This window comes from Oncorhynchus masou, unplaced genomic scaffold (assembly GCF_036934945.1).
Source record: "Oncorhynchus masou masou isolate Uvic2021 unplaced genomic scaffold, UVic_Omas_1.1 unplaced_scaffold_897, whole genome shotgun sequence".
Lineage (NCBI taxonomy): Eukaryota > Metazoa > Chordata > Actinopteri > Salmoniformes > Salmonidae > Oncorhynchus > Oncorhynchus masou.
In genome coordinates this window covers 266448-292990 of record NW_027015440.1, presented here as the reverse complement: position 1 = coordinate 292990, position 26543 = coordinate 266448, and the positions used below count along the sequence as shown (strand labels likewise).

Below are 26543 nucleotides of genomic sequence, written 5' to 3'. Positions count from 1 at the left end.
CACAGGGCAGCCCTATATACATACAGAGATTGGAACACAGGGCAGCCCTATATATGCAGAGATTGGAACACAGGGCAGCCCTATATACATACAGAGATTGGAACACGGGGCAGCCCTATATACATACAGAGATTGGAACACGGGGCAGCCCTATACATACAGAGATTGGAACACGGCAGCCCTATACATACAGAGATTGGAACACGGGGCAGCCCTATATATATGCATAGCCCATACAGAGATTGGAACACAGGGCAGCCCTATATATACATGGAACACAGGCAGATACAGATTGGAACACAGGGCAGCCCTATATACATACAGAGATTGGAACACGGGGCAGCCCTATATACATACAGAGATTGGAACACAGGGCAGCCCTATACATGGAACACGGGGCAGCCCTATATACATACAGAGATTGGAACACAGGGCAGCCCTATATACATACAGAGATTGGAACACAGGGCAGCCCTATATATATACAGAGATTGGAACACGGGGCAGCCCTATATACAGAGATTGGAACACAGGCAGCCCTATATTACAGAGAACACAGGGCAGCCCTATATATATATACAGAGATTGGAACACAGGGCAGCCCTATACATACAGAGATTGGAGAGACTGGAGCAGAGGGCAGCCGTACCTCTGCATCCGTTGAGCATTTGAGGGGTTAAATGCCTTGCTCAAAGGCACAACGGCAGGTGATTGCATCTTGGTTACTGATGCTCTCAACTCTTCAGTTGCCGGCCCACTTCCGACCAGAATTGGAACGTTACAGGTCCACTTCTCTAACCTCTATGTTACCTGCCACCCCCAAAGGAAATGGTCATCCAACGTGGGGCTTGAACACTGAGATTAAGAGATTGTGCTCCACCGACTGAGCTAGCCAGGCAATGATTTGAACTATCTGGTTATGTGTTATAATTGTGCGTCATTGTCTTGTTGTCAGTGTGTATAATGGTGTTGTTATCATTGTGTTGTTGCCATTTTGTGTCATTGTGTTGTTGTCATGGTGTATCATTGTTTTGTTGTCATGGTGTTGTTGTCATGGTGAATCATTGTGTTGTTGTCAGTGTGTATCATTATGTTGTCATGGTGAATCCATGTGTTGTTGTCATGACGTATCATTGTGTTGTTGTCTTTGTGTATCATTGTGTTGTTGTCATGGCATATCATTGTGTTGTTGTCTTTGTGTATCATTGTGTTGTTGTCATGGCATATCATTGTGTTGTTGTCATGGTGTATCATTGTGTTGTTGTCATGGCGTATCATTGTGTTGTTGTCTTTGTGTATCATTGTGTTGTTGTCATGGTGTATCATTGTGTTGTTGTCATGATGAATCATTGTGTTGTTGTCAATGTGTATCATTGTGTTGTTGTCATGGTGTATCATTGTGTTGTTGTCATGGTGTATCATTGTGTTGTTGTCATGATGAATCATTGTGTTGTTGTCTTTGTGTATCATTGTGTTGTTGTCATGGCATATCATTGTGTTGTTGTCTTTGTGTATCATTGTGTTGTTGTCATGGCATATCATTGTGTTGTTGTCATGGTGTATCATTGTGTTGTTGTCATGGTATCATTGTGTTGTTGTCATGGCGTATCATTGTGTTGTTGTCTTTGTGTATCATTGTGTTGTTGTCATGGTGTATCATTGTGTTGTTGTCATGGTGTATCATTGTGTTGTTGTCATGGTGTATCATTGTGCTGCTGTTCTGGTGTATCATTGTGTTGTTGTTCTGGTGTATCATTGTGTTGTTGTTCTGGTGTATCATTGTGTTGTTGTCATGGTGTATCATTGTATTGTTGTCATGGTGAATCATTGTGCTGTTGTTCTGGTGTATCATTGTGTTGTTGTCATGGTGTATCATTGTGTTGTTGTCATGGTGTATCATTGTGTTGTTGTCATGGTGTATCATTGTGATCTATGTGGATTTTACATGTTTTTTTACATCTCATCCTTACCTGCTGCAAAACCAATTGCCCTCTGGGACAAATCAAATTCCATCCATAAATCCCTTTCTATATCATCAGTCACAAAGTGCTTTTACCGTAAGCCGGCCTAGATCCCTATGCAAGCAGCAGTAGAGTAAACATCTCCTTAGAAGGAAGTAACCTTGAGAGAAACAAGAGTCAGGGAGAAACTTAATATCTTCTCGTCTCCTTCTCAAAACCCACCGGAGGAGAAGTCTCCTCGTCTCCTTCTCAAAACCCACCCCGGAGGAGAAGTCTCCTCGTCTCCTTCTCAAAACCCACCGGAGGAGAAGTCTCCTCGTCTCCTTCTCAAAACCCACCGGAGGAGAAGTCTCCTCGTCTCCTTCTCAAAACCCACCGGAGGAGAAGTCTCCTCGTCTCCTTCTCAAAACCCACTGGAGGAGAAGTCTCCTCGTCTCCTTCTCAAAACCCACCGGAGGAGAAGTCTCCTCGTCTCCTTCTCAAAACCCACTGGAGGAGAAGTCTCCTCGTCTCCTTCTCAAAACCCACCGGAGGAGAAGTCTCCTCGTCTCCTTCTCAAAACCCACCAGAGGAGAAGTCTCCTCGTCTCCTCAAAACCCACCGGAGGAGAAGTCTCCTCGTCTCCTTCTCAAAACCCACCGGAGGAGAAGTCTCCTCGTCTCCTTCTCAAAACCCACTGGAGGAGAAGTCTCCTCGTCTCCTTCTCAAAACCCACCGGAGGAGAAGTCTCCTCGTCTCCTTCTCAAAACCCACTGGAGGAGAAGTCTCCTCGTCTCCTTCTCAAAACCCACTGGGGGAGAAGATCAGAGGGGAAGGACCTCTAGCTTTTTCCAATGTGTTTTTGAGATGGAGACGAGGAGAGAGAGGACGCGAGGAGTATGCATTTGAGATTCTCCCTCATACGGGAGGAGGCCCATCCTTCTGGCAGGTTGACGTTTATTGTCATTAATCTTGCCCTGGAGGCAGAACTGTGTGATTTTCATTACATGGGCCAGCTTAAAAGTCAAAATAGTCTGTATTGTAAAAATTAATGAAAACAAACATTTGCTTTTTGGTCTTCATTTAAGTTTGGGATTAGTCATTAGGGTTAGCAGTGTGGTTAAGGTTAGGTTCAAATGTATATTTTCTGACTTTATGGCTGTGCCAGGTTGTGACTACTCTGCAGGCTGCCTCTAGGGCAAGATTCATGACAATAAAAGCCAAACTGCGTCCTCCTCTTGTTGTACTGGTTAGAAGCTAATAATACACACGACCACTAGGTGGCGACATCACACCAGGAAAACTTGTGGGAACCGTTAACACAGACCAAGGTGGTGACATCACACCAGGAAAACGAATGGGAACCGTGAACACAGACCAAGGTGGTGACATCACACCAGGAAAACTACATGCCAGGTTTCCTGGACACTTTTTACAGAATGACATCAATAACCTCATGAAAACAGTGAACTGTGTTTTTAAAGACGTTAGTCGGTGTGTGTGTGTGTGTGTGTGTATATATATTTGTGCTCGTGCGTGTCCGTGCGTGTGTAGCAGGGCACCATGGAGAGAATATTCATTTTTAGTCATACACGAAACTGCACTCGCACTCTGTCTAACTGTGGGAGTCATCATCATGTTTGTGGTTGAGTGAACCAGAGACCAAGCGGTTCTTCACGGAGTTGTGTACTTGAACTTAGAGCATTATTACTGACTGCTGTAGCCTCCAGTGGGAACAGACTGAGTGGTGAGTTAGAACAGTTTAGGAGAAAGTGATACACACTTCCCTTCAGACTCATCCAGGGGCTGTCCCAGATATCCCTTCTGTCTCCTGAAATATTAGCCTCATCCATCCCAGATACCCCTTCTGTCTCCTGAAATATTAGCCCCATCCATCCCAGAGACACCTTCTGTCTCTCCTGAAATATTAGCCCCATCCATCCCAGATACCCCTTCTGTCTCTCCTGAAATATTAGCCCCATCCATCCCAGATACCCCTTCTGTCTCCTGAAATATTAGCCTCATCCATCCCAGATACCCCGTCTCCTTCTCTCCTGAAATATTAGCCTCATCCATCCCAGATACCCTTCTCTCTCTCTCTCTCTCTCTCTCTCTGTGTTTCTCTCTCTCTCTCTCTCTCTCTCTCTCTCTCTCTCTCTCTGTGTTTCTCTGTCTCTCTCTCTCTCTCTCTAACTCTCACTCTATTTCTCCCTCCTCTCTCTCTCTTCTGTGAAGACAAAGAGGTCTTACAGGAGCCAGAAGAGGTAAATGTGTGAGCTGGTCTGTAAATGGAGCAATTCCAGCTTTAATTTGCTATTAAGAGAGAACAAGATGCACTAAATTATACATTAGAAAGAGAGAGGAGAAAGAGAAAACCCACTGACACCCCTATCAGATCACAGCAAAATCACATTCTACTTGAACAGAGCAATATTCAATCATGAGGCATCAAGCTGAATAAACTGCATACATTTTAGAAATGTTATAGATGAAAGGAAAGTAGTGTAGAAACCTACCAGAAAGCAATTAATCACAACAAATTCAATCCCTTTTAGACAACTTTCTGGACAAAACTTTTCACTGCAATAGCGAAGGTGTAAACTTGGCAGTAGAAAGCCTAAATAGCTTCACAATCAAATCTAAACATTTCAACCAGACAACCTAAGAATATGAACAACAATGACAAATGGTTGGATGAAAAGTACAAAATCCTAAGAAATGAATTGAGGAACATATCTAACCAAAAACACAAAGACCCAGAAAACCTGAGTCTACGCCTTCACTATGGTGAATCACTAAAACAATACAGAAATACACAGTAGAAAAAGAAGGAACAGCACGTCAGAAATCAGCTCAATGTAATTGAAGAATCCATAGACTCTAACAACTTCTGGGAAAATTGGAAAACACAAATAGTTATCTATCCAAAATGGAGATGTCTGGGTAAACCACTTCAAAACATATGTTTTTTTATAACAAAGAACAAACAGCAAAAACACATACATGAACAATAGAAAATATTAGTCAGCTATTAAAGACTACCAGAACCCACTGAATTCTCCAATTACATTGAATGAACTACAGGACACAATTACAACCCCTCCAACCCTAAAAGGGCTGTCGTGTTAATGGTATCCTACATGACATTGTAAGTTATACAGACAACAAATTTCACCTCGCTATATTTAAACTCTTTAACATCATCCTCAGCTCTGGCATCTTCCCTAAAACTTGGAACCGAGGACTGATCACCCCAAACCACAAAAGTGGAGACAAATCTGACCCCAATAACTACCGTGGGATATGTGTCAACAGCAACCTTGGGAAAATTCTCTGCATTATCATTAACAGCAGACTTCTACATTTCCACAGTGAAAACAATGTACTGAGCAAATGTCAAATTGGCTTTTTACCAAATTACCGTACGACAGGCCACATATTCAAATCAAATCAAATGTATTTATATAGCCCTTCGTACATCAGCTGATATCTCAAAGTGCTGTACAGAAACCCAGCCTAAAACCCCAAACAGCAAGCAATGCAGGTGTAGAAGCACGGTGGTTAGGAAAAACTCCTAGAAAGGCCAAAACCTAGGAAAAAACCAAAGAGAGGAACGAGGCTATGAGGGGTGACCAGTCCTCTTCTGGCTGTGCCGGGTGGAGATTATAACAGAACATGGCCAAGATGTTCAAATGTTCATAAATTACCAGCATGGTAAAATAATAATAATCACAGGCAGAACAGTTGAAACTGGAGCAGCAGCACGACCAGGTGGACTGGGAACAGCAAGGAGTCATCATGTCAGGTCGTCCTGAGGCATGGTCCTAGGGCTCAGGTCCTCCGAGAGAGAGAGAGAAAGAGAGAGAGAATTAGAGAGAGCATACTTAAATTCACACAGGACACCGGATTGGACAGGAGAAGTACTCCAGATATAACAAACTGACCCCAGCCCCCGACACATAAACTACTGCAGCATAAATACTGGAGGCTGAGACAGTAGGGGTCAGGAGACACTGTGGCCCCATCCGATGAGACCCCCGGACAGGGCCAAACAGGAAGGATATAACCTCACCCACTTTGCCAAAGCACAGCCCCCACACCCACCACTAGAGGGATATCTTCAACCACCAACTTACCATCCTTGCACCCCCTTATTGACAAACAAAACACAACAAAAGCAAAGTCTTCTCATGCTTTGTTGATTTCAAAAAAGCCTTTGACTCAATTTGGCCTGAGGGTCTGCTATACAAACTGATGGAAAGTGGTGTTGGGGGAAAAGCAACATTATAAAATGAATGTACACAAACAACAAGTGTCCGGTTAGAATTGGCAGAAAACACACCCATTTCTTTCCACAGGGCCGTGGAGTGAGACAGCTTGATCCCCACCCTCTTCAACATATATCTTAATGAACTGACGAGGGCACTAGAACAGATTCTTTTCAGTCCTGGGCCCTGACAGTAAATCTCAGTAAGGCCAAAATAAAGGTGTTCCAAAAAAGGACCAGTCACCAGGACCACAAATACAAATTCCATCTAGACACTGTTGCACTGGAGCACACACAAAACTATACATACCTTGGCCTAAACATCAGCGCCACAGGTACCTTCCACAGAGCTGTGAACGATCTGAGAGACAAGGCAAGAAGGGCCTTCTACGTCATCAAAAGGAATATCAAATATGACATCCCAATTAGGATCAGGCTAAAAATACTTGAATCGGTTATAGAACCCATTGCCCTCTATGGTTGTGAGGTCTGGGATCCGCTCACCAACCAAGAAAATAAGGAGAAAACTATAAAGCTGTTTGGCCCTAAACAGAGAGACACAGTGGCAGAATACCTGACCACTGTGACTAACCCAAGATGAAGGAAGGCTTTGACTATGTACAGACTCAGTGAGCATAGCCTTGCTATTGAGAGAGGCTGCCATCGGCAGACCAGCCTCTCAAGAGAAGACAGGCTCTGTGCTCACTGCCCACAAAATGAGGTGGACACCGAGCTGCACTTCCTAACCTCCTGCCCAATGTATGACCATATTAGAGACACATATTTCCCTCAGATTACAGACCCACAAAGAATTTGAAAACAATCCAATCTTGATATTGGTTGAAATACAGTACCACAGTTGTGCCATCACAGCAACAAGATATGTGACCTGTTGCCACAAGAAAAGGGCAACCGGTGAAGAACAAACCACATTGTAAATATAACTCATATTTATGCTTATTTATTTTCCTTTTTGTACTTTAACTATTTGCACACCATTACAACACTGTACATAGTCATACTATGACATTTGAAATGTCTCTAATTCCTTTTAAACTTTTGTTGTTTATTATTGTGTTTCACTTTTGTTTATTATCTATTTCACTTGCTTTGGCAATGTAAACATGTTTCCCATGCCAATAAAGCCCTTTGAATTGAAGAGAGAGAGTTGATTTTATCACCTGCTCGCTTAAGGTATGACGACAGTCTTTGACCGGTACCCCCTGTACATAGCCTCGCTAGTTATTTTATTGTTGCTCTTTAATAATTTGTTATTTTTCTATTTTCTTATTTATTTTTTACTTCAGTTAATTTTAGTAAGAAATTCTTAACACTGTTTTTCATGAAACCGCATTGTTTGTTAAGGGCTTGTAAGTAAGCATTTCACTGTAAGGTCTACTTCACCTGTTGTACTCGGTACATGTGACAAATACAATTTGATTTGATGATTTGACTGAATATGTACAGGGTTTTACAACCTTTGTCTGGAATAAAAGCCGCAAATTAAACACTAAACAACATCCTATGACAAAGTCCAAAGGTGCCACCTCCCACTCCTACTGCCGGGTGTAATCATTAGTCCAAACAGTTCCAAAGAAACGAGTGATTCTATTGGACAGATTAAGGTAGGTCCCGCCCCGTTTCGTTCCGTTTATGAAACGTTTTGCAACAGAATCAGGATAATGACTACACCCCTGTTAACGCTAATGTTCCATGGCAAATGTTTGCGGAAGTGGAAGCTTGAACAAATAACAGTTCAATTAATAATCTCTGTTGTATGCGAGATACACTCAATTTTTTCAATGATCTCGTTATTTGCGTCGTTGGTTTACAATGAATGTGTCAAAAATCAGCAACACACATTGACGAGTATTTAGTTATTTATTCTGCCCTCCCCTCCCAAAACAACTGGAAACGTGTGAGCTGTCCTACTACGTCGTCAGCTGAGACAGGCGACATGGCGACTTCAGCGGGCTTCAAGGTGCTGAGAAAACAGATTTGTGGCATTTAGTTAAATAATAATATATATATATATGTTTTGTTTTCATTGTCAACGGATCATGTTGTCTGTGAGGGTTTGTAAATAGTTTAACCGAAAACAGTTGGCTCGAAGTTGAGAAAGCCATTGTCGACACATGACAGTTAACGTTAGTTAGTAGAAGTTGCCTGTCCAGTTGGCAGAGTAATGCAGATTCATGTGAAACAAAGTGGTTTGCGGTCATAAGAAGTTACTTGTAAAATGTTGAACCTGTCTACTTCCAGAATACCAACAGGCTCATGTTGTTAGCTTTCATAGTGACAAGTCGAGCTAACTTGTCGTAACGTTACTAACAACCACCAAAACAAACATGCAAAACAGTTTAAAAGTTGTCAGGAAGTTGGTTGAGGCAGCTACCTAGTTAGCCACAACATCACATTTCTGAAAAGGTAGAAAGGTGAAAGAATGTGAAATTGGTCAATGTTCAAAGAGCAAAATTATAAACAATACAGCCAATGTATCCTATTACATTATCACATGGACATAGCACTTGATTTGGATGAAGTTAGCTAGCTAGGTACACTAGGCATATTTGTTTACCAAGTCTCCAACAACAACATAACATGAGTTGTATCAAATCAAAATCAAATGTTATTTGTCACATACACATGGTTAGCAGATGTTAATGCAAGTGTAGCGAAATGCTTGTGCTTCTAGTTCCGACAATGCAGTAATAACCAACAAGTAATCTAACTAACAATTCCTAATCTACTGTCTTATACACAGTGTAAGGGGATAAAGAATATGTACATAAGGATATATGAATGAGTGATGGTACAGAGCAGCATAGGCAAGATACAGTAGATGGTATCGAGTACAGTATATACATGTGAGATGAGTATGTAAACAAAGTGGCATAGTTAAAGTGTATTCATCTCTGCATGCGTTTCCCTCTTTCTCTCTCAGGTTCTATATGAGCATGATGGAGTTTTTATACACACCAACCCAGAAAGTAGTGAGGAGCAGGATTCTCTGACTTCGGGATCCCTGCGTGTCCTGGACCAGGTATGTCAATATGGAACAACAGAGTGAGATGTGTCCTTCCCTGTTAGGATGTCCACAGATCAGACTCAACATTCCTTCTCCTCATTCCTACCAGGATGGAGACATAGTGCTGGAATATAAACCCGTGGAACATGTTGACCACTCTGCCATGCTGTGTGCTGCCAAGGTTAGACGTTATTTACATATCTTTTGATGTTATATTCCATGTTTCAGGTCATCATAAACAAAGTGTACACATGTGCGTATATTAAAATACTAACAAGATTACTCTTATCAATCTTACTGGTACATTCATATAGAAAAACTGCTGATTGGCTTTTGGCCACAACTGTTGGCTGGTGCTGATAATACAGACAGAGCAATTTGTTTAACATGGAAATAGCTGTTCTATCAGTCAGCCTACAGTAGCAGCCAATGTGTGGTGTTCAATGTAGACCTACATTTCATGAGACCTTTGAAAAAAAAAAAATACGCAGGACTTGACGTGAACCTGTTTATCCACTTGTCCTTCAGACCAGGAGGTGACTGGAAATTGTGTTTGATGCAAGAAACCACTTAAAATACAATTCATTATTATTCTGACATTATTACAGGGAATTAGACAAATTATACTACCTTCTACCTATTGGATACTTATATTATTCAAGCCTGTCTCAAAATACACAACTGCCCCTTTAAGACAAAAACAAAAGCCCTTTACCTGACTCTCGTTTCAAAGATGTCTAGAAATGTACATGTGTTGTGGTCTTGTAGGAAGCAATCACTCCCCTATTGCTGACTACAGATGACCTATCACTGGGCTAATACCAACGTAATTAGAACAGTAAAACTAAATGTTCTGTCATACCCGTGGTATACGGTCTGATATACCACAGCTGTCAGCCAATCAGGATTCAGGGCTTGAACCACCCAGTTTATAATTGTGTGTGTATAGGACTACTGCAGCTCTGATTGGTTATGCCACCGGTCTGTGTAGAGTACGGGCTGAGTGGTGCCTGTCAACGCAATAGAATCATACAGCGATGTGTTCTGACTACAACAACATCTCTTGCATTGTTAGTTTTGCCTACTAAGTCTTGCACAATTAGTTTTGTTTTGTTATGTTGCGTTGGAAGTGGCTAATAACGCATTGACTCGATCACAATTAGTTTTGTTTCGTTATGTTGCGTTGGAAGTGGCTAATAACGCATTGACTCGATCACAATTAGTTTTGTTTCGTTATGTTGCGTTGGAAGTGGCTAATAACGCATTGACTCGATCACAATTCGTTTTGTTTTGTTATGTTGCGTTGGAAGTGGCTAAGAACGCATTGACTCGATCACAATTCGTTTTGTTTCGTTATGTTGCAAGTGGCTAATCACGCATTGACTCGATCACACTTCGTTTTGTTTCGTTATGTTGCGTTGGAAGGGGCTAATCACGCATTGACTCGATCACATTCCCACAGCTTAAAGGGAAATGTTGATAGTGTTAACCGCCTACCCAGCCAGCCACCTACCCAGCCACCTACCCAGCCACCTACCTACCCACCTACCCAGCCACCTACCTACCCACCTACCCAGCCACCTACCTACCCACCTACCCAGCCACCTATCTCAACCCAGCCAACTACCCAGCCACCACCTACCCAGCCAGCCACCTACCCAGCCACCTACCTACCCACCTCCCCAGCCACCTACCCAGCCATTTACCTACCCAGCCACCAGCCAGTCACCACCCAGCCAGCCACCTACCTACCCAGCCACCTACCTACCCACCCAGCCAGCCACCTACCCAGCCACCTACCTACCAGCCAGCCACCTATCTCCTTGCCCACCCAGCCAGCCACTTTCCCCCAGCCATGGAAACCTACCCAGCCCCAGCCAGCCACCTACCCAGCCACCTACCTACCTACCCAGCCACCTACCTACCCACCCAGCCAGCCACCTACCCCCAGCCACCTACCACCCAGCCAGCCACCTAACCAGCCACCTACCTACCCACCCACCCAGCCACCTACCCAGCCACCTACCTAACCACCCAGCCAGCCACCTACCTACCCACCTACCCAGCCAGCCAGCCACCTACCTACCCAGCCACCTACCTACCCAGCCAGCCACCTACCTACCCAGCCACCTACCCAGCCACCTACCCAGCCACCTACCCACCCAGCCACCTACCTACCCAGCCACCTACCCAGCCACCTACCTACCCACCCAGCCAGCCACCTACCCAGCCACCTACCTACCCAGCCACCTACCTACCTACCCACCCAGCCAGCCACCTACCCAGCCACCTACCCAGCCACCTACCTACCCACCCAGCCAGCCACCTACCCAGCCACCTACCTACCCAGCCACCTACCTACCTACCCAGCCAGCCACCTACCTACCTACCCAGCCACCTACCTACCCAGCCACCTACCTACCCAGCCACCTACCTACCCACCCAGCCAGCCACCTACCTACCCACCCAGCCAGCCACCTACCCAGCCACCTACCTACCCACCCAGCCAGCCACCTACCCAGCCACCTACCTACCCACCCAGCCAGCCACCTACCTACCCACCCAGCCAGCCACCTACCCAGCCACCCTACCTACCCACCCAGCCAGCCACCTACCCGGCCACCTACCTACCCACCCAGCCAGCCACCTACCCAGCCACCTACCTACCCACCCAGCCAGCCACCTACCCAGCCACCTACCTACCCAGCCACCTACCTACCCACCCACCTACCTACCCACCCAGCCAGCCACCTACCTACCTACCCACCCAGCCAGCCACCTACCCAGCCAGCCACCCACCCAGCCACCTACCTACCTACCTACCTACCTACCTACCTACCTACCTACCCACCTACCTACCCACCCAGCCAGCCACCTACCCAGCCACCTACCTACCCACCCAGCTAGCCACCTACCCAGCCAGAACTCTGTACTGTATATAGATAGTACAACATTTTGGGGTCACTTACACATTTCTGAAAAACAGCAGATTAAAAAAAAAAATGGAATATCTACGTAGGTGTACAGAGGAGCATTATCAGCAATCATCACTCCTGTGTTCCAATGGCACGTTATATAGCTAATCCAAATTTATAGTTTCAAAAGGCTAATTGATCATTAGAAAACCCCTTTTCACAGAACAGTGCAAACTGGTTCTAACCAAAAGAGAAGTAGAAGGCCCCGGTGCACAACTGAGCAAAAGGGCAAGTACATTTGTGTCTGGTTTGAGAAACAGATGCCTCACATGTCCTCAACTGGCAGCTTCATTAAATAGTACCTGCAAAACACCAGTCTCAACGTCAACAGTGAAGAGGCGACTCCGGGATGCTGGCCTTCTAGGCAGAGTTGCAAAAAATAAATCCATATCTCAGACTGGCCAATTAAAAATAAAATATTGAGATGGGCAAAAGAACAAACACTGGACAGAGGAAGATTTGGGGAAAAAAAGTGTTATGGACAGACGAATCTGAGTTTGAGGTGTTAGGATCACAAAGAAGAACATTCATGAGATGCAGAAAAGATGCTGGTGGAGTGCTTGATGCCATCTATCAAACATGGGGGCGGCAATGTGATGGTCTGGGGGTGCTTTGGTGATGGTGAAGTGGGAGATTTGTACAGGGTCAAAGGGATCTTGAAGAAGCAAGGCTATCACTCCATTTTGCAACGCCATGCCATACTCAGTGGACGGCGCTTAATTGGAGCCAGTTTCCTCCTACAACAGGACAATGACCCAAAGCACAGCTCCACACTATGCAAGAACTATTTAGGGAAGGAGCAGTTCGCTGGTGTTCTGTCTATAATGGAGTGGCCAGCAGTCACTGGATCTCAACCCTATTGAGCTGTTGTGGGAGCAGCTTGACCGTATGGTACTTAAGAACGGCCCATCAAGCCAATCCAACTTGTGGGCGGGGCTTCAGGAAGCATGGGGTGAAATCTCTTCAGATTACCTCAACAAATTGACAACTAGAATGTCAATGGTCTACAAGGCTGTAATTGCTGCAAATGGAGGATTCTTTGACAAAAGCAAAGTTTGAAGGACACAATTATTATTTAAATTAAAAATCATTATTTATAACCTTATCAATGTCTTGACCCTATTTCCTATTAATTTTGCAACTCATTTCAGGTATGTTTTCATGGAAAACAAGGACATTTCTACATGACCCCAAACTTCTGAACAGTACTGTTGATAGTACAGTATATGGGTGTGTGTACTGTATATAGATAGTGCAGTATATGGGTAGGTGTGTGTGTACTGTATTTAGATAGTACAGTATATGGGTGGGTCTGAGTATACCTGTATTCTCTCTCCCAGGAGTCGAGCTCTGTGTTTGAATGGGGACAGCGGCACCAGGGTCCAAGCCAAGACCCAGGAGACAAGCCTACCAGGCAGGTGGAGCACCAGCTGGGCTATGAGACAGAATGGGACATGGTTCACACTGTTCAGTTCAGGAAGAAACCCAGCAACAATGAAGGTGAGTGGAAGAGAACACAGCAGAACAGAGTAGGCCTGGGTAGGCCACAGTAGAACACCCTAGAACACAGCAGAACACCCTAGAACACAGCAGAACACCCTAGAACACAGCAGAACAGAGTAGGCCTGGGTAGGCCACAGTAGAACACCCTAGAACACCCTAGAACACAGCAGAACACCCTAGAACACAGCAGAACAGAGTAGGCCTGGGTAGGCCACAGTAGAACACCCTAGAACACCCTAGAACACCCTAGAACACAGCAGAACACCCTAGAACACAGCATAACACCCTAGAACACAGCAGAACAGAGTAGGGCCGGGTAGGCCACAGCAGAACACCCTAGAACACAGCAGAACACCCTAGAACACAGCAGAACACCCTAGAACACAGCAGAACAGAGTAGGCCCGGATAGGCCACAGCAGAACACCCTAGAACACAGCAGAACACCCTAGAACACAGCAGAACACCCTAGAACACAGCAGATCACCCTAGAACACAGCAGAACACCCTAGAACACAGCAGAACAGAGTAGGCCCTGATAGGCCACAGTAGAATGGTTATTGATTTGACCTGTTCATTTAGTCAGGGAAAGTCATGGAGAACATATCAATGTTTTAGCATCATCATGCTTCCTCTATGGAGAGACAAATGTCACTATTCCTACTGCAATGAGAAATGTCCGGTTTCTTTGATCTGTCAAAGTCTTGTACTGGAACCGCAATGTCTAGTACTGGAACCGCAATGTCTAGTACTGGAACCGCAATGTCTAGTACTGGAACCGCAATGTCTGGTACTGGAACCGCAATGTCTGATACTGGAACCGCAATGTCTAATACTGGAACCGCAATGCCTGGTACTGGAACCGCAATGCCTGGTACTGGAACCGCAATGCCTGGTACTGGAACCGCAATGCCTGGTACTGGAACCGCAATGCCTGGTACTGGAACCGCAATGCCTGGTACTGGAACCGCAATGCCTGGTACTGGAACCGCAATGCCTGGTACTGGAACCGCAATGCCTGGTACTGGAACCGCAATGCCTGGTACTGGAACCGCAATGCAACATAATTGTTGTTCTTGGCCTTGCCGTTCTGTGGTTCTTCCTGGTGAGACTTAACCTTGTTAAGCGTGCAGTGGTCTCTCTCTCATATATACAGTATATTTCTCTCTCTCTCCCTCCTCTCTGGCTGGAATTCCAAAACACCTCCCCTCTTTACGTCCAGAAGCTGCTTTAGCAGAGCGACCATGATTAAGTTGGTTGGAGGAGAGGAGACTAATTGCTTCAGTTTTCCCACAGTACGATCAATCTTCTCCAGCAGGCCCTTGGGGGATTAATCAGGCCTCCTGCTACTTCCTGCTCTGCAGACATTTAAATGTCAAGCGAGTCAAATTAAAAAGCATTACACATGGATCTATACAACTATAGATGAAGTGTGGCATGAACGTTGTGCTGCTTGTCTCTCTGCATTAGGAAAACCCCTAGCGAGAATACACACACATACTCTCATTTGTGTGTGTCTCTCTTCTGTGTGTTTGTACATGTGTATCTAAACCCCCCCCCCTCTCTCTCCATCTCTCCCCCTCCTCATTGTGTGAGTACATGTGTAGTGTTGTCTATCTAAACCCCCCTCTCCACCTCCCTCACCTCATTGTGTGTTTCTGTGTATATCCTGTATCTAAACCCCCCCCCCCCTCTCCATCTCCCCCCTCTCCACCTCCCTCACCTCATTGTGTGTTTCTGTGTATATCCTGTCTCTAAACCCCTCTCCCTCTCTCTCCAGGTGCTCCTCCTCAACCCGCTCCCATCCCAGAGAAGAGTAAGGGTTCCCGGCTGTTGTTCCATCTCAGTGACCTGGCCTCGGTCAGGGTGAAGGAGGAGGGCTGGTCCTACCTGGTGTTCACCCTCAGAGACAGCAACATGGGGGTTGAGCTGCCTGCCCTACACTTTCACCAGGGAGGTAGTGAAGTCTTCCTGGACTGTCTCAGGAAGTACATGCTGCTGACAGAGTACGTAGACCAGACAGTACATATACATGCTGCTGACAGAGTACGTAGACCAGACAGTACATATACATGCTGCTGACAGAGTACGTAGACCAGACAGTACATATACATGCTGCTGACAGAGTACGTAGACCAGACAGTACATATACATGCTGCTGACAGAGTACGTAGACCAGACAGTACATATACATGCTGCTGACAGAGTACGTAGACCAGACAGTACATATACATGCTGCTGACAGAGTACGTAGACCAGACAGTACATATACATGCTGCTGACAGAGTACGTAGACCAGACAGTACATATACATGCTGCTGACAGAGTACGTAGACCAGACAGTACATATACATGCTGCTGACAGAGTACGTAGACCAGACAGTACATATACATGTTGCTGACAGAGTACGTTGACCAGACAGTACATATACATGTTGCTGTCAGAGTACGTAGACCAGACAGTACAAATACATGCTGCTGACAGAGTACGTAGACCAGACAGTACATATACATGTTGAGATGCATGCTGCTGACAGAGTACATAGACCAGACAGTACATATACATGCTGCTGACAGAATACATAGACCAGACAGTACATATACATGCTGCTGACAGAATACATAAACACACTCAACTTCGTCTCTCAAAAACAGAACTGCGGGAGCGGGGCTAGGTGAGGGAGCTGGGGCTAGGTGAGGGAGCGGGGCTAGGTGAGGGAGCTGGGGCTGGGTGAGGGAGCTGGGGCTGGGTGAGGAGCTGGGGCTGGGTGAGGGAGCGGGGCTGGGTGAGGGAGCGGGGCTGGGTGAGGGAGCGGGGCTGGGCGAGGAGCGGGGCTGGGCGAGGAGCGGGGCTGGGCGAGGGAGCGGGGCTGGGCGAGGGAGCTGGGCGAGGAGCGGGGCTGGGCGAGGGAGCTGAGCGAGGAGCGGGGCTGGGCGAGGGAGCTGGGCGAGGGAGCGGGGCTGGGCGAGGAGCGGGGCTGGGCGAGGAGCGGGGCTGGGCGAGGAGCGGGGCTGGGCGAGGAGCGGGGCTGGGCGAGGGAGCGGGGCTGGGCGAGGGAGCTGGGCGAGGGAGCTGGGCGAGGGCGAGGGAGCTGGGCGAGGAGCGGGGCTGGGCGAGGAGCGGGGCTGGGCGAGGGAGCGGGGCTGGGCGAGGGAGCGGGGCTGGGCGAGGGAGCGGGGCTGGGCGAGGGAGCTGGGCGAGGGAGCGGGGCTGGGCGAGGGCGAGGGAGCTGGGCGAGGGAGCGGGGCTGGGCGAGGGAGCGGGGCTGGGCGAGGGAGCGGGGCTGGGCGAGGGAGCGGGGCTGGGCGAGGGAGCTGGGGCTGGGCGAGGGAGCTGGGGCTGGGCGAGGGAGCTGGGGCTGGGCGAGGGAGCTGGGGCTAGGTGAGTCTAATACAACTTATTCCACTTAATTCAAATGTTTAAAAAAACAAAACAACTTTAGCAATAGAAAAAGTCAGGGAAGAGTGTTGTATGTATTGCCTCTGGTCACACTGCGTATGTGGTGATCTTTGTGTTCCTCGAAGGGCCACTATCCTATGTCAGCCAAGGCACAAGCCCAGTCCCACGGTGAACACAATTACAGGTTAAACAGACAGTTACTAGTGGACTGAGCAGAGCAATCACGCCCTGGACAGACACACTCCAGAACACACTGCGCTCTAGAATTGAAAGTCAAGTCTTTCCCAGTGCTGGAGACGATTGCTTTCAGGAAAGTATGACCCAGTCCCCACCCCCTCCCCCAGTCCCCACCCCCTCCCCCAGTCCCCACCCCCTCCCCCAGTCCCCACCCCCCAGCCAGATGTAGCCTGTTCTGCTGTACAAAAAACAGTGGCCCGGTGCCCACACACCAGGTGGTCTGGTTAGTTCTGTGGCCGCATGTGAAGAGGCGTTAAGTCTGAGTCCGTGTCCCAATTGGCACCCTATTCCCTATAATAGTGCTCTACTTTTGACCAGAATCCTATGAGCCCCGGTAGAAAGTAGTGCACTAAATAGGGAATAGGGTGCCGTTTTGGTACACATCCTGAAAGTGGTTTCTGTTCTGCTTCCACTCTGCCAGGTTCAGTTTAAAACATAAATAAAATGAATGCATTTTTATTTGTCACCTGCTTTCGTAAACAACAGGCAGGTTGAAATGCTTTAAGGCTTCCCTTTTCCAGCAATGTAGAGAGAAAGATACAACTCTCTGCTGCTATCCCCCCTGTGGGTTCCTCTCTGCTGCTATCCCCCCTGTGGGTTCCTCCTATCCCCCCTGTGGGTTCCTCTCTGCTGCTATCCCCCCTGTGGGTTCCTCCTATCCCCCCTGTGGGTTCCTCCTATCCCCCCTGTGGGTTCCTCTCTGCTGCTATCCCCCTGTGGGTTCCTCCTATCCCCCCTGTGGGTTCCTCCTATCCCCCTGTGGGTTCCTCTCTGCTGCTATCCCCCCTGTTGGTTCCTCCTATCCCCCCTGTGGGTTCCTCCTATCCCCCTGTGGGTTCCTCTCTGCTGCTATCCCACCTGTGGGTTCCTCCTATCCCCCCTGTGGGTTCCTCTCTGCTGCTATCCCCCCTGTGGGTAACTCTCTGCTGCTATCCCCCCTGTGGGTAACTCTCTGCTGCTATCCCCCCTGTGGGTTCCTCTCTGCTGCTATCCCCCCTGTGGGTTCCTCTCTGCTGCTATCCCCCCTGTGGGTGCCTCTCTGCTGCTATCCCCCCTGTAGGTTCCTCTCTGCTGCTATCCCCCCTGTGGGTTCCTCTCTGCTGCTATCCCCCCTGTGGGTTCATCTCTGCTGCTATCCCCCTGTGGGTTCCTCCTATCCCCCCTGTGGGTAACTCTCTGCTGCTATCCCCCCTGTGGGTTCCTCTCTGCTGCTATCCCCCCTGTGGGTTCCTCTCTGCTGCTATCCCCCTGTGGGTTCCTCTCTGCTGCTATCCCCCTGTGGGTTCCTCTCTGCTGCTATCCCCCTGTGGGTTCCTCTCTGCTGCTATCCCCCCTGTGGTTTCCTCTCTGCTGCTATCCCCCCTGTGGGTTTCTCCTCTCTGCTGCTATCCCCCCTGTGGGTTCCTCTCTGCTGCTATCCCACCTGTGGGTTCCTCCTATCCCCCCTGTGGGTTCCTCTCTGCTGCTATCCCCCCCGTGGGTTCCTCTCTGCTGCTATCCCCCCTGTGGGTTCCTCTCTGCTGCTATCCCCCCTGTAGGTTCATCTCTGCTGCTATCCCCCCTGTGGGTTCCTCCTATGCCCCTGTGGGTTCCTCCTCTCTGCTGCTATCCCCCTGTGGGTTCCTCTCTGCTGCTATCCCCCCTGTGGGTTCCTCTCTGCTGCTATCCCCCCTGTGGGTTCCTCTCTGCTGCTATCCCCCTGTGGGTTCCTCCTATCCCCCCTGTGTGTTCCTCTCTGCTGCTATCCCCCTGTAGGTTCCTCCTATCCCCCTGTGGGTTCCTCCTATCCCCCTGTGGGTTCCTCTCTGCTGCTATCCCCCTGTGGGATCCTCTCTGCTGCTATCCCCCCTGTGGGTTCCTCCTATCCCCCCTGTGGGTTCCTCTCTGCTGCTATCCCCCTGTAGGTTCCTCCTATCACCCCTGTGGGTTCCTCTCTGCTGCTATCCCCCCTGTGGGTTCCTCTCTGCTGCTATCCCCCCTGTGGGTTCCTCTCTGCTGCTATCCCCCTGTGGGTTCCTCCTATCCCCCCTGTGGGTTCCTCTCTGCTGCTATCCCCCTGTAGGTTCCTCCTATCCCCCCTGTGGGTTCCTCCTATCCCCCCTGTGGGTGCCTCTCTGCTGCTATCCCCCTGTGGGTTCCTCTCTGCTGCTATCCCCCTGTGGGTTCCTCTCTGCTGCTATCCCCCATGTGGGTTCCTCTCTGCTGCTATCCCCCTGTCGGTAACTCTCTGCTGCTATCCCCCCTGTGGGTTCCTCTCTGCTGCTATCCCCCTGTGGGTTCCTCCTATCCCCCCTGTGGGTTCCTCTCTGCTGCTATCCCCCTGTGGGATCCTCTCTGCTGCTATCCCCCTGTGGGTTCCTCTCTGCTTCTATCCCCCTGTGGGTTCCTCTCTGCTGCTATCCCCCCTGTGGGTTCCTCTCTGCTGCTATCCCCCCTGTGGGTTCCTCCTATCCCCCCTGTGGGATCCTCTCTGCTGCTATCCCCCTGTGGGTTCCTCCTATCCCCCCTGTGGGTTCCTCTCTGCTGCTATCCCCCCTGTGGGTTCCTCTCTGCTGCTATCCCCCGTGGGTTCCTCTCTGCTGCTATCCCCCCGTGGGTTCCTCTCTGCTGCTATCCCCCCTGTGGGTTCCTCTCTGCTGCTATCCCCCCTGTGGGTTCCTCTCTGCTGCTATCCCCCTGTGGGTTCCTCCTATCCCCCCTGTGGGTTCCTCTCTGCTGCTATCCCCCTGTGGGTTCCTCTCTGCTGCTATCCCCCTGTGGGTTCCTCCTATCCCCCCTGTGGGTTCCTCTCTGCTGCTATCCCCCTGTGGGTTCCTCCTATCCCCCTGTGGGTTCCTCTCTGCTGCTATCCCCCCTGTGGGTTCCTCCTGTCCCCCCTGTGGGTTCCTCCTCTCTGCTGCTATCCCCCCTGTGGGTTCCTCTCTGCTGCTATCCCCCCTGTGGGTTCCTCTCTGCTGCTATCCCCCCTGTGGGTTCCTCTCTTCTGCTATCCCCCTGTGGGTTCCTCCTATCCCCCTGTGGGTTCCTCTCTGCTGCTATCCCCCTGTGGGTTCCTCCTATCCCCTGTGGGTTCCTCTCTGCTGCTATCCCCCTGTGGGTTCCTCCTGTCCCCCTGTGGGTTCCTCCTCTCTGCTGCTATCCCCGCTGTGGGTTCCTCTCTGCTGCTATCCCCCTGTGGGTTCCTCCTATCCCCCTGTGGGTTCCTCTCTGCTGCTATCCCCCTGTGGGTTCCTCCTGTCCCCCCTGTGGGTTCCTCCTCTCTGCTGCTATCCCCCTGTGGGTTCCTCTCTGCTGCTATCCCCCTGTGGGTTCCTCCTATCCCCCCTGTGGGTTCCTCCTATCCCCCCTGTGGGTTCCTCTTATCCCCCCTGTGGGTTCCTCTTATCCCCCTGTGGGTTCCTCCTATCCCCCTGTGGGTTCCTCCTATCCCCCTGTGGGTTCCTCCTATCCCCCTGTGGGTTCCTCTCTGCTGCTATCCCCCTGTGGGTTCCTCTCTGCTGCTATCCCCCTGTGGGTTCCTCCTATCCCCCCTGTGGTTTCCTCCTCTCTGCTGCTATCCCCCTGTGGGTTCCTCCTATCCCCCTGTGCGTTCCTCTCTGCTGCTATCCCCCTGTGGGTTCCTCCTGTCCCCCTGTGGGTTCCTCCTATCCCCCCTGTGGGTTCCTCTCTGCTGCTATCCCCCTTGTGGTTTCCTCTCTGCTGCTATCCCCCCTGTGGGTTCCTCTCTGCTGCTATCCCCCTTTGGGTTCCTCTCTGCTGCTATCCCCCCTGTGGGTTCCTCCTATCCCCCCAGTGGGTACCTCTCTGCTGCTATCCCCCCTGTGGGTACCTCTCTGCTGCTATCCCCCCTGTGGGTTCCTCCTATCCCCCCTGTGGGTTCCTCCTATCCCCCCTGTGGGTTCCTCTCTGCTGCTATCCCCCTGTGGGTTCCTCCTATCCCCCTGTGGGTTCCTCTCTGCTGCTATCCCCCTGTGGGTTCCTCCTATCCCCCCTGTGGGTTCCTCTCTGCTGCTATCCCCCTGTGGGTTCCTCTCTGCTGCTATCCCCCTGTGGGTTCCTCTCTGCTGCTATCCCCCTGTGGGATCCTCTCTGCTGCTATCCCCCCTGTGGGTTCCTCTCTGCTGCTATCCCCCTGTGGGTTCCTCCTATCCCCCCCGTGGGTTCCTCTCTGCTGCTATCCCCCTGTGGGTTCCTCTCTGCTGCTATCCCCCTGTGGGTTCCTCTCTGCTGCTATCCCCCTGTGGGTTCCTCTCTGCTGATATCCCCCCTGTGGGTTCCTCTCTGCTGCTATCCGTCTGTGGGTTCCTCCTATCCCCCCCCCCGAGCGTTCCTCCTATCCCCCCTGTGGGTTCCTCTCTGCTGCTATCCCCCCTGTGGGTTCCTCCTATCCCCCCAGTGGGTTCCTCTCTGCTGCTATCCCCCCTGTGGGTTCCTCCTATCCCCCCTGTGGGTTCCTCTCTGCTGCTATCCCCCCTGTGGGTTCCTCTCTGCTGCTATCCCCCTGTGGGTTCCTCTCTGCTGCTATCCCCCCTGTGGGTTCCTCCTATCCCCCCAGTGGGTTCCTCTCTGCTGCTATCCCCCCTGTGGGTTCCTCCTATCCCCCCTGTGGGTTCCTCTCTGCTGCTATCCCCCCTGTGGGTTCCTCTCTGCTGCTATCCCCCTGTGGGTTCCTCCTAGCCCCCCTGTGGGTTTCTCCTATCCCCCTGTGGGTTCCTCTCTGCTGCTATCCCCCCTGTGGGTTCCTCTCTGCTGCTATCCCCCCTGTGGGTTCCTCCTGTCCCCCCTGTTGGTTCCTCCTATCCCCCCTGTGGGTTCCTCCTATCCCCCCTGTGGGTTCCTCTCTGCTGCTATCCCCCTGTGGGTTCCTCCTATCCCCCCTGTGGGTTCCTCTCTGCTGCTATCCCCCTGTGGGATCCTCTCTGCTGCTATCCCCCTGTGGGTTCCTCCTATCCCCCCTGTGGGTTCCTCTCTGCTGCTATCCCCCTGTGGGTTCCTCTCTGCTGCTATCCCCCCTGTGGGTTCCTCTCTGCTGCTATCCCCCCTGTGGGTACCTCTCTGCTGCTATCCCCCTGTGGGTTCCTCTCTGCTGCTATCCCCCTGTGGGTTCCTCCTATCCCCCCTGTGGGTTCCTCTCTGCTGCTATCCCCCTGTGGGTTCCTCCTATCCCCCTGTGGGTTCCTCTCTGCTGCTATCCCCCTGTGGGTTCCTCTCTGCTGCTATCCCCCTGTGGGTTCCTCTCTGCTGCTATCCCCCTGTGGGTTCCTCTCTGCTGCTATCCCCCTGTGGGTTCCTCTCTGCTGCTATCCCCCCTGTGGGTTCCTCTCTGCTGCTATCCCCCTGTGGGATCCTCTCTGCTGCTATCCCCCCTGTGGGTTCCTCCTATCCCCCCTGTGGGTTCCTCCTATCCCCCCTGTGGGTTCCTCTCTGCTGCTATCCCCCCTGTGGGTTCCTCTCTGCTGCTATCCCCCTGTGGGTTCCTCCTATCCCCCCTGTGGGTTCCTCTCTGCTGCTATCCCCCTGTGGGTTCCTCCTATCACCCTGTGAGGTTTCTCTCTGCTGCTATCCCCCCTGTGGGTTCCTCTCTGCTGCTATCCGTCTGTGGGTTCCTCCTATCCCCCCTGTGGGTTCTTCTCTGCTGCTATCCCCCCTGTGGGTTCCTCTCTGCTGCTATCCCCCTGTGGGTTCCTCTCTGCTGCTATCCCCCCTGTGGGTTCCTCTCTGCTGCTATCCCCCCTGTGGGTTCCTCTCTGCTGCTATCCCCCCTGTGGGTTCCTCTCTTCTGCTATCCCACCTGTGGGTTCCTCTCTGCTGCTATCCCCCCAGTGGGTTCCTCCTATCCCCCCTGTGGGTTCCTCCTATCCCCCTGTGGGTTCATCTCTGCTGCTATCGCCCCTGTGGGTTCCTCCTATCCCCCTGTGGGTTCCTCCTATCCCCCCTGTGGGTTCCTCTCTGCTGTTATCCCCCCTGTGGGTTCCTCCTATCCCCCCTGTGGGTACCTCTCTGCTGCTATCCCCCCTGTGGGTACCACTCTGCTCCTATCCCCCCTGTGGGTTCCTCCTATCCCCCCTGTGGGTTCCTCTCTGCTGCTATCCCCCCTGTGGGTTCCTCTCTGCTGCTATCCCCCCCGTGGGTTCCTCTCTGCTGCTATCCCCCCGTGGGTTCCTCTCTGCTGCTATCCCCCTGTGGGTTCCTCTCTGCTGCTATCCCCCCTGTGGGTTCCTCTCTGCTGCTATCCCCCTGTGGGTTCCTCTCTGCTGCTATCCCCCTGTGGGTTCCTCTCTGCTGCTATCCCCCTGTGGGTTCCTCCTATCCCCCCTGTGGGTTCCTCTCTGCTGCTATCCCCCTGTGGGTTCCTCCTATCCCCCTGTGGGTTCCTCTCTGCTGCTATCCCCCCTGTGGGTTCCTCCTGTCCCCCTGTGGGTTCCTCCTCTCTGCTGCTATCCCCCCTGTGGGTTCCTCTCTGCTGCTATCCCCCCTGTGGGTTCCTCTCTGCTGCTATCCCCCCTGTGGGTTCCTCTCTTCTGCTATCCCCCTGTGGGTTCCTCCTATCCCCCCTGTGGGTTCCTCTCTGCTGCTATCCCCCTGTGGGTTCCTCCTATCCCCCTGTGGGTTCCTCTCTGCTGCTATCCCCCTGTGGGTTCCTCCTGTCCCCCCTGTGGGTTCCTCCTCTCTGCTGCTATCCCCGCTGTGGGTTCCTCTCTGCTGCTATCCCCCTGTGGGTTCCTCTCTGCTGCTATCCCCCTGTGGGTTCCTCCTATCCCCCCTGTGGGTTCCTCCTATCCCCCCTGTGGGTTCCTCTTATCCCCCCTGTGGGTTCCTCCTATCCCCCCTGTGGGTTCCTCCTATCCCCCCTGTGGGTTCCTCCTATCCCCCTGTGGGTTCCTCCTATCCCCCTGTGGGTTCCTCTCTGCTGCTATCCCCCTGTGGGTTCCTCTCTGCTGCTATCCCCCTGTGGGTTCCTCCTATCCCCCCTGTGGGTTCCTCCTCTCTGCTGCTATCCCCCCTGTGGGTTCCTCCTATCCCCCTGTGCGTTCCTCTCTGCTGCTATCCCCCTGTGGGTTCCTCCTGTCCCCCCTGTGGGTTCCTCCTATCCCCCCTGTGGGTTCCTCTCTGCTGCTATCCCCCTTGTGGTTTCCTCTCTGCTGCTATCCCCCCTGTGGGTTCCTCTCTGCTGCTATCCCCCTTTGGGTTCCTCTCTGCTGCTATCCCCCCTGTGGGTTCCTCCTATCCCCCCAGTGGGTACCTCTCTGCTGCTATCCCCCCTGTGGGTACCTCTCTGCTGCTATCCCCCCTGTGGGTTCCTCCTATCCCCCTGTGGCTTCCTCCTATCCCCCTGTGGGTTCCTCTCTGCTGCTATCCCCCTGTGGGTTCCTCCTATCCCCCTGTGGGTTCCTCTCTGCTGCTATCCCCCTGTGGGTTCCTCCTATCCCCCTGTGGGTTCCTCTCTGCTGCTATCCCCCTGTGGGTTCCTCCTATCCCCCCTGTGGGTTCCTCTCTGCTGCTATCCCCCCTGTGGGTTCCTCTCTGCTGCTATCCCCCTGTGGGTTCCTCTCTGCTGCTATCCCCCTGTGGGTTCCTCTCTGCTGCTATCCCCCTGTGGGTTCCTCTCTGCTGATATCCCCCCTGTGGGTTCCTCTCTGCTGATATCCCCCCTGTGGGTTCCTCCTATCCCCCCTGTGGGTTCCTCCTATCCCCCCTGTGGGTTCCTCTCTGCTGCTATCCCCCTGTGGGTTCCTCCTATCCCCCCTGTGGGTTCCTCTCTGCTGCTATCCCCCTGTGGGTTCCTCTCTGCTGCTATCCCCCTGTGGGTTCCTCTCTGCTGCTATCCCCCTGTGGGTTCCTCTCTGCTGATATCCCCCCTGTGGGTTCCTCCTATCCCCCCTGTGGGTTCCTCCTATCCCCCCTGTGGGTTCCTCTCTGCTGCTATCCCCCCTGTGGGTTCCTCCTATCACCCTGTGAGGTTTCTCTCTGCTGCTATCCCCCTGTGGGTTCCTCTCTGCTGCTATCCGTCTGTGGGTTCCTCCTATCCCCCCCCCCCGAGCGTTCCTCCTATCCCCCCTGTGGGTTCCTCCTATCCCCCCAGTGGGTTCCTCTCTGCTGCTATCCCCCCTGTGGGTTCCTCCTATCCCCCCTGTGGGTTCCTCTCTGCTGCTATCCCCCTGTGGGTTCCTCTCTGCTGCTATCCCCCTGTGGGTTCCTCTCTGCTGCTATCCCCCTGTGGGTTCCTCCTATCCCCCCAGTGGGTTCCTCTCTGCTGCTATCCCCCCTGTGGGTTCCTCCTATCCCCCCTGTGGGTTCCTCTCTGCTGCTATCCCCCCTGTGGGTTCCTCTCTGCTGCTATCCCCCCTGTGGGTTCCTCCTAGCCCCCCTGTGGGTTTCTCCTATCCCCCTGTGGGTTCCTCTCTGCTGCTATCCCCCCTGTGGGTTCCTCCTGTCCCCCCTGTTGGTTCCTCCTATCCCCCCTGTGGGTTCCTCCTATCCCCCCTGTGGGTTCCTCTCTGCTGCTATCCCCCTGTGGGTTCCTCCTATCCCCCCTGTGGGTTCCTCTCTGCTGCTATCCCCCTGTGGGATCCTCTCTGCTGCTATCCCCCCTGTGGGTTCCTCTCTGCTGCTATCCCCCTGTGGGTTCCTCTCTGCTGCTATCCCCCCTGTGGGTTCCTCTCTGCTGCTATCCCCCCTGTGGGTACCTCTCTGCTGCTATCCCCCTGTGGGTTCCTCTCTGCTGCTATCCCCCTGTGGGTTCCTCCTATCCCCCTGTGGGTTCCTCTCTGCTGCTATCCCCCTGTGGGTTCCTCCTATCCCCCCTGTGGGTTCCTCTCTGCTGCTATCCCCCTGTGGGTTCCTCTCTGCTGCTATCCCCCTGTGGGTTCCTCTCTGCTGCTATCCCCCTGTGGGTTCCTCTCTGCTGCTATCCCCCTGTGGGTTCCTCTCTGCTGCTATCCCCCTGTGGGTTCCTCTCTGCTGCTATCCCCCCTGTGGGTTCCTCTCTGCTGCTATCCCCCTGTGGGATCCTCTCTGCTGCTATCCCCCCTGTGGGTTCCTCCTATCCCCCTGTGGGTTCCTCCTATCCCCCTGTGGGTTCCTCTCTGCTGCTATCCCCCTGTGGGTTCCTCTCTGCTGCTATCCCCCTGTGGGTTCCTCCTATCCCCCTGTGGGTTCCTCTCTGCTGCTATCCCCCTGTGGGTTCCTCCTATC

The 26543-nt window shown here is 51.4% G+C and overlaps 1 protein-coding gene across 2 annotated transcripts in view; it reads left to right on the top strand.

Moving 5' to 3' along the window:
• The first annotated feature begins 7915 nt into the window (after positions 1–7915).
• Positions 7916–26543, top strand: part of LOC135538043 (TBC1 domain family member 15-like) — a 94004-nt gene continuing 75376 nt past the window's right edge. For both annotated transcript variants that reach the window (XM_064964039.1, XM_064964040.1), the window contains exons 1-5: positions 7916–8188; positions 9152–9250; positions 9345–9416; positions 13551–13710; positions 15492–15717. In XM_064964039.1, the coding sequence (XP_064820111.1) occupies positions 8045–8188; positions 9152–9250; positions 9345–9416; positions 13551–13710; positions 15492–15717 (701 nt within the window). In that variant the 5' untranslated portion in view covers positions 7916–8044. The remainder of the gene's footprint in view (positions 8189–9151; positions 9251–9344; positions 9417–13550; positions 13711–15491; positions 15718–26543) is intronic.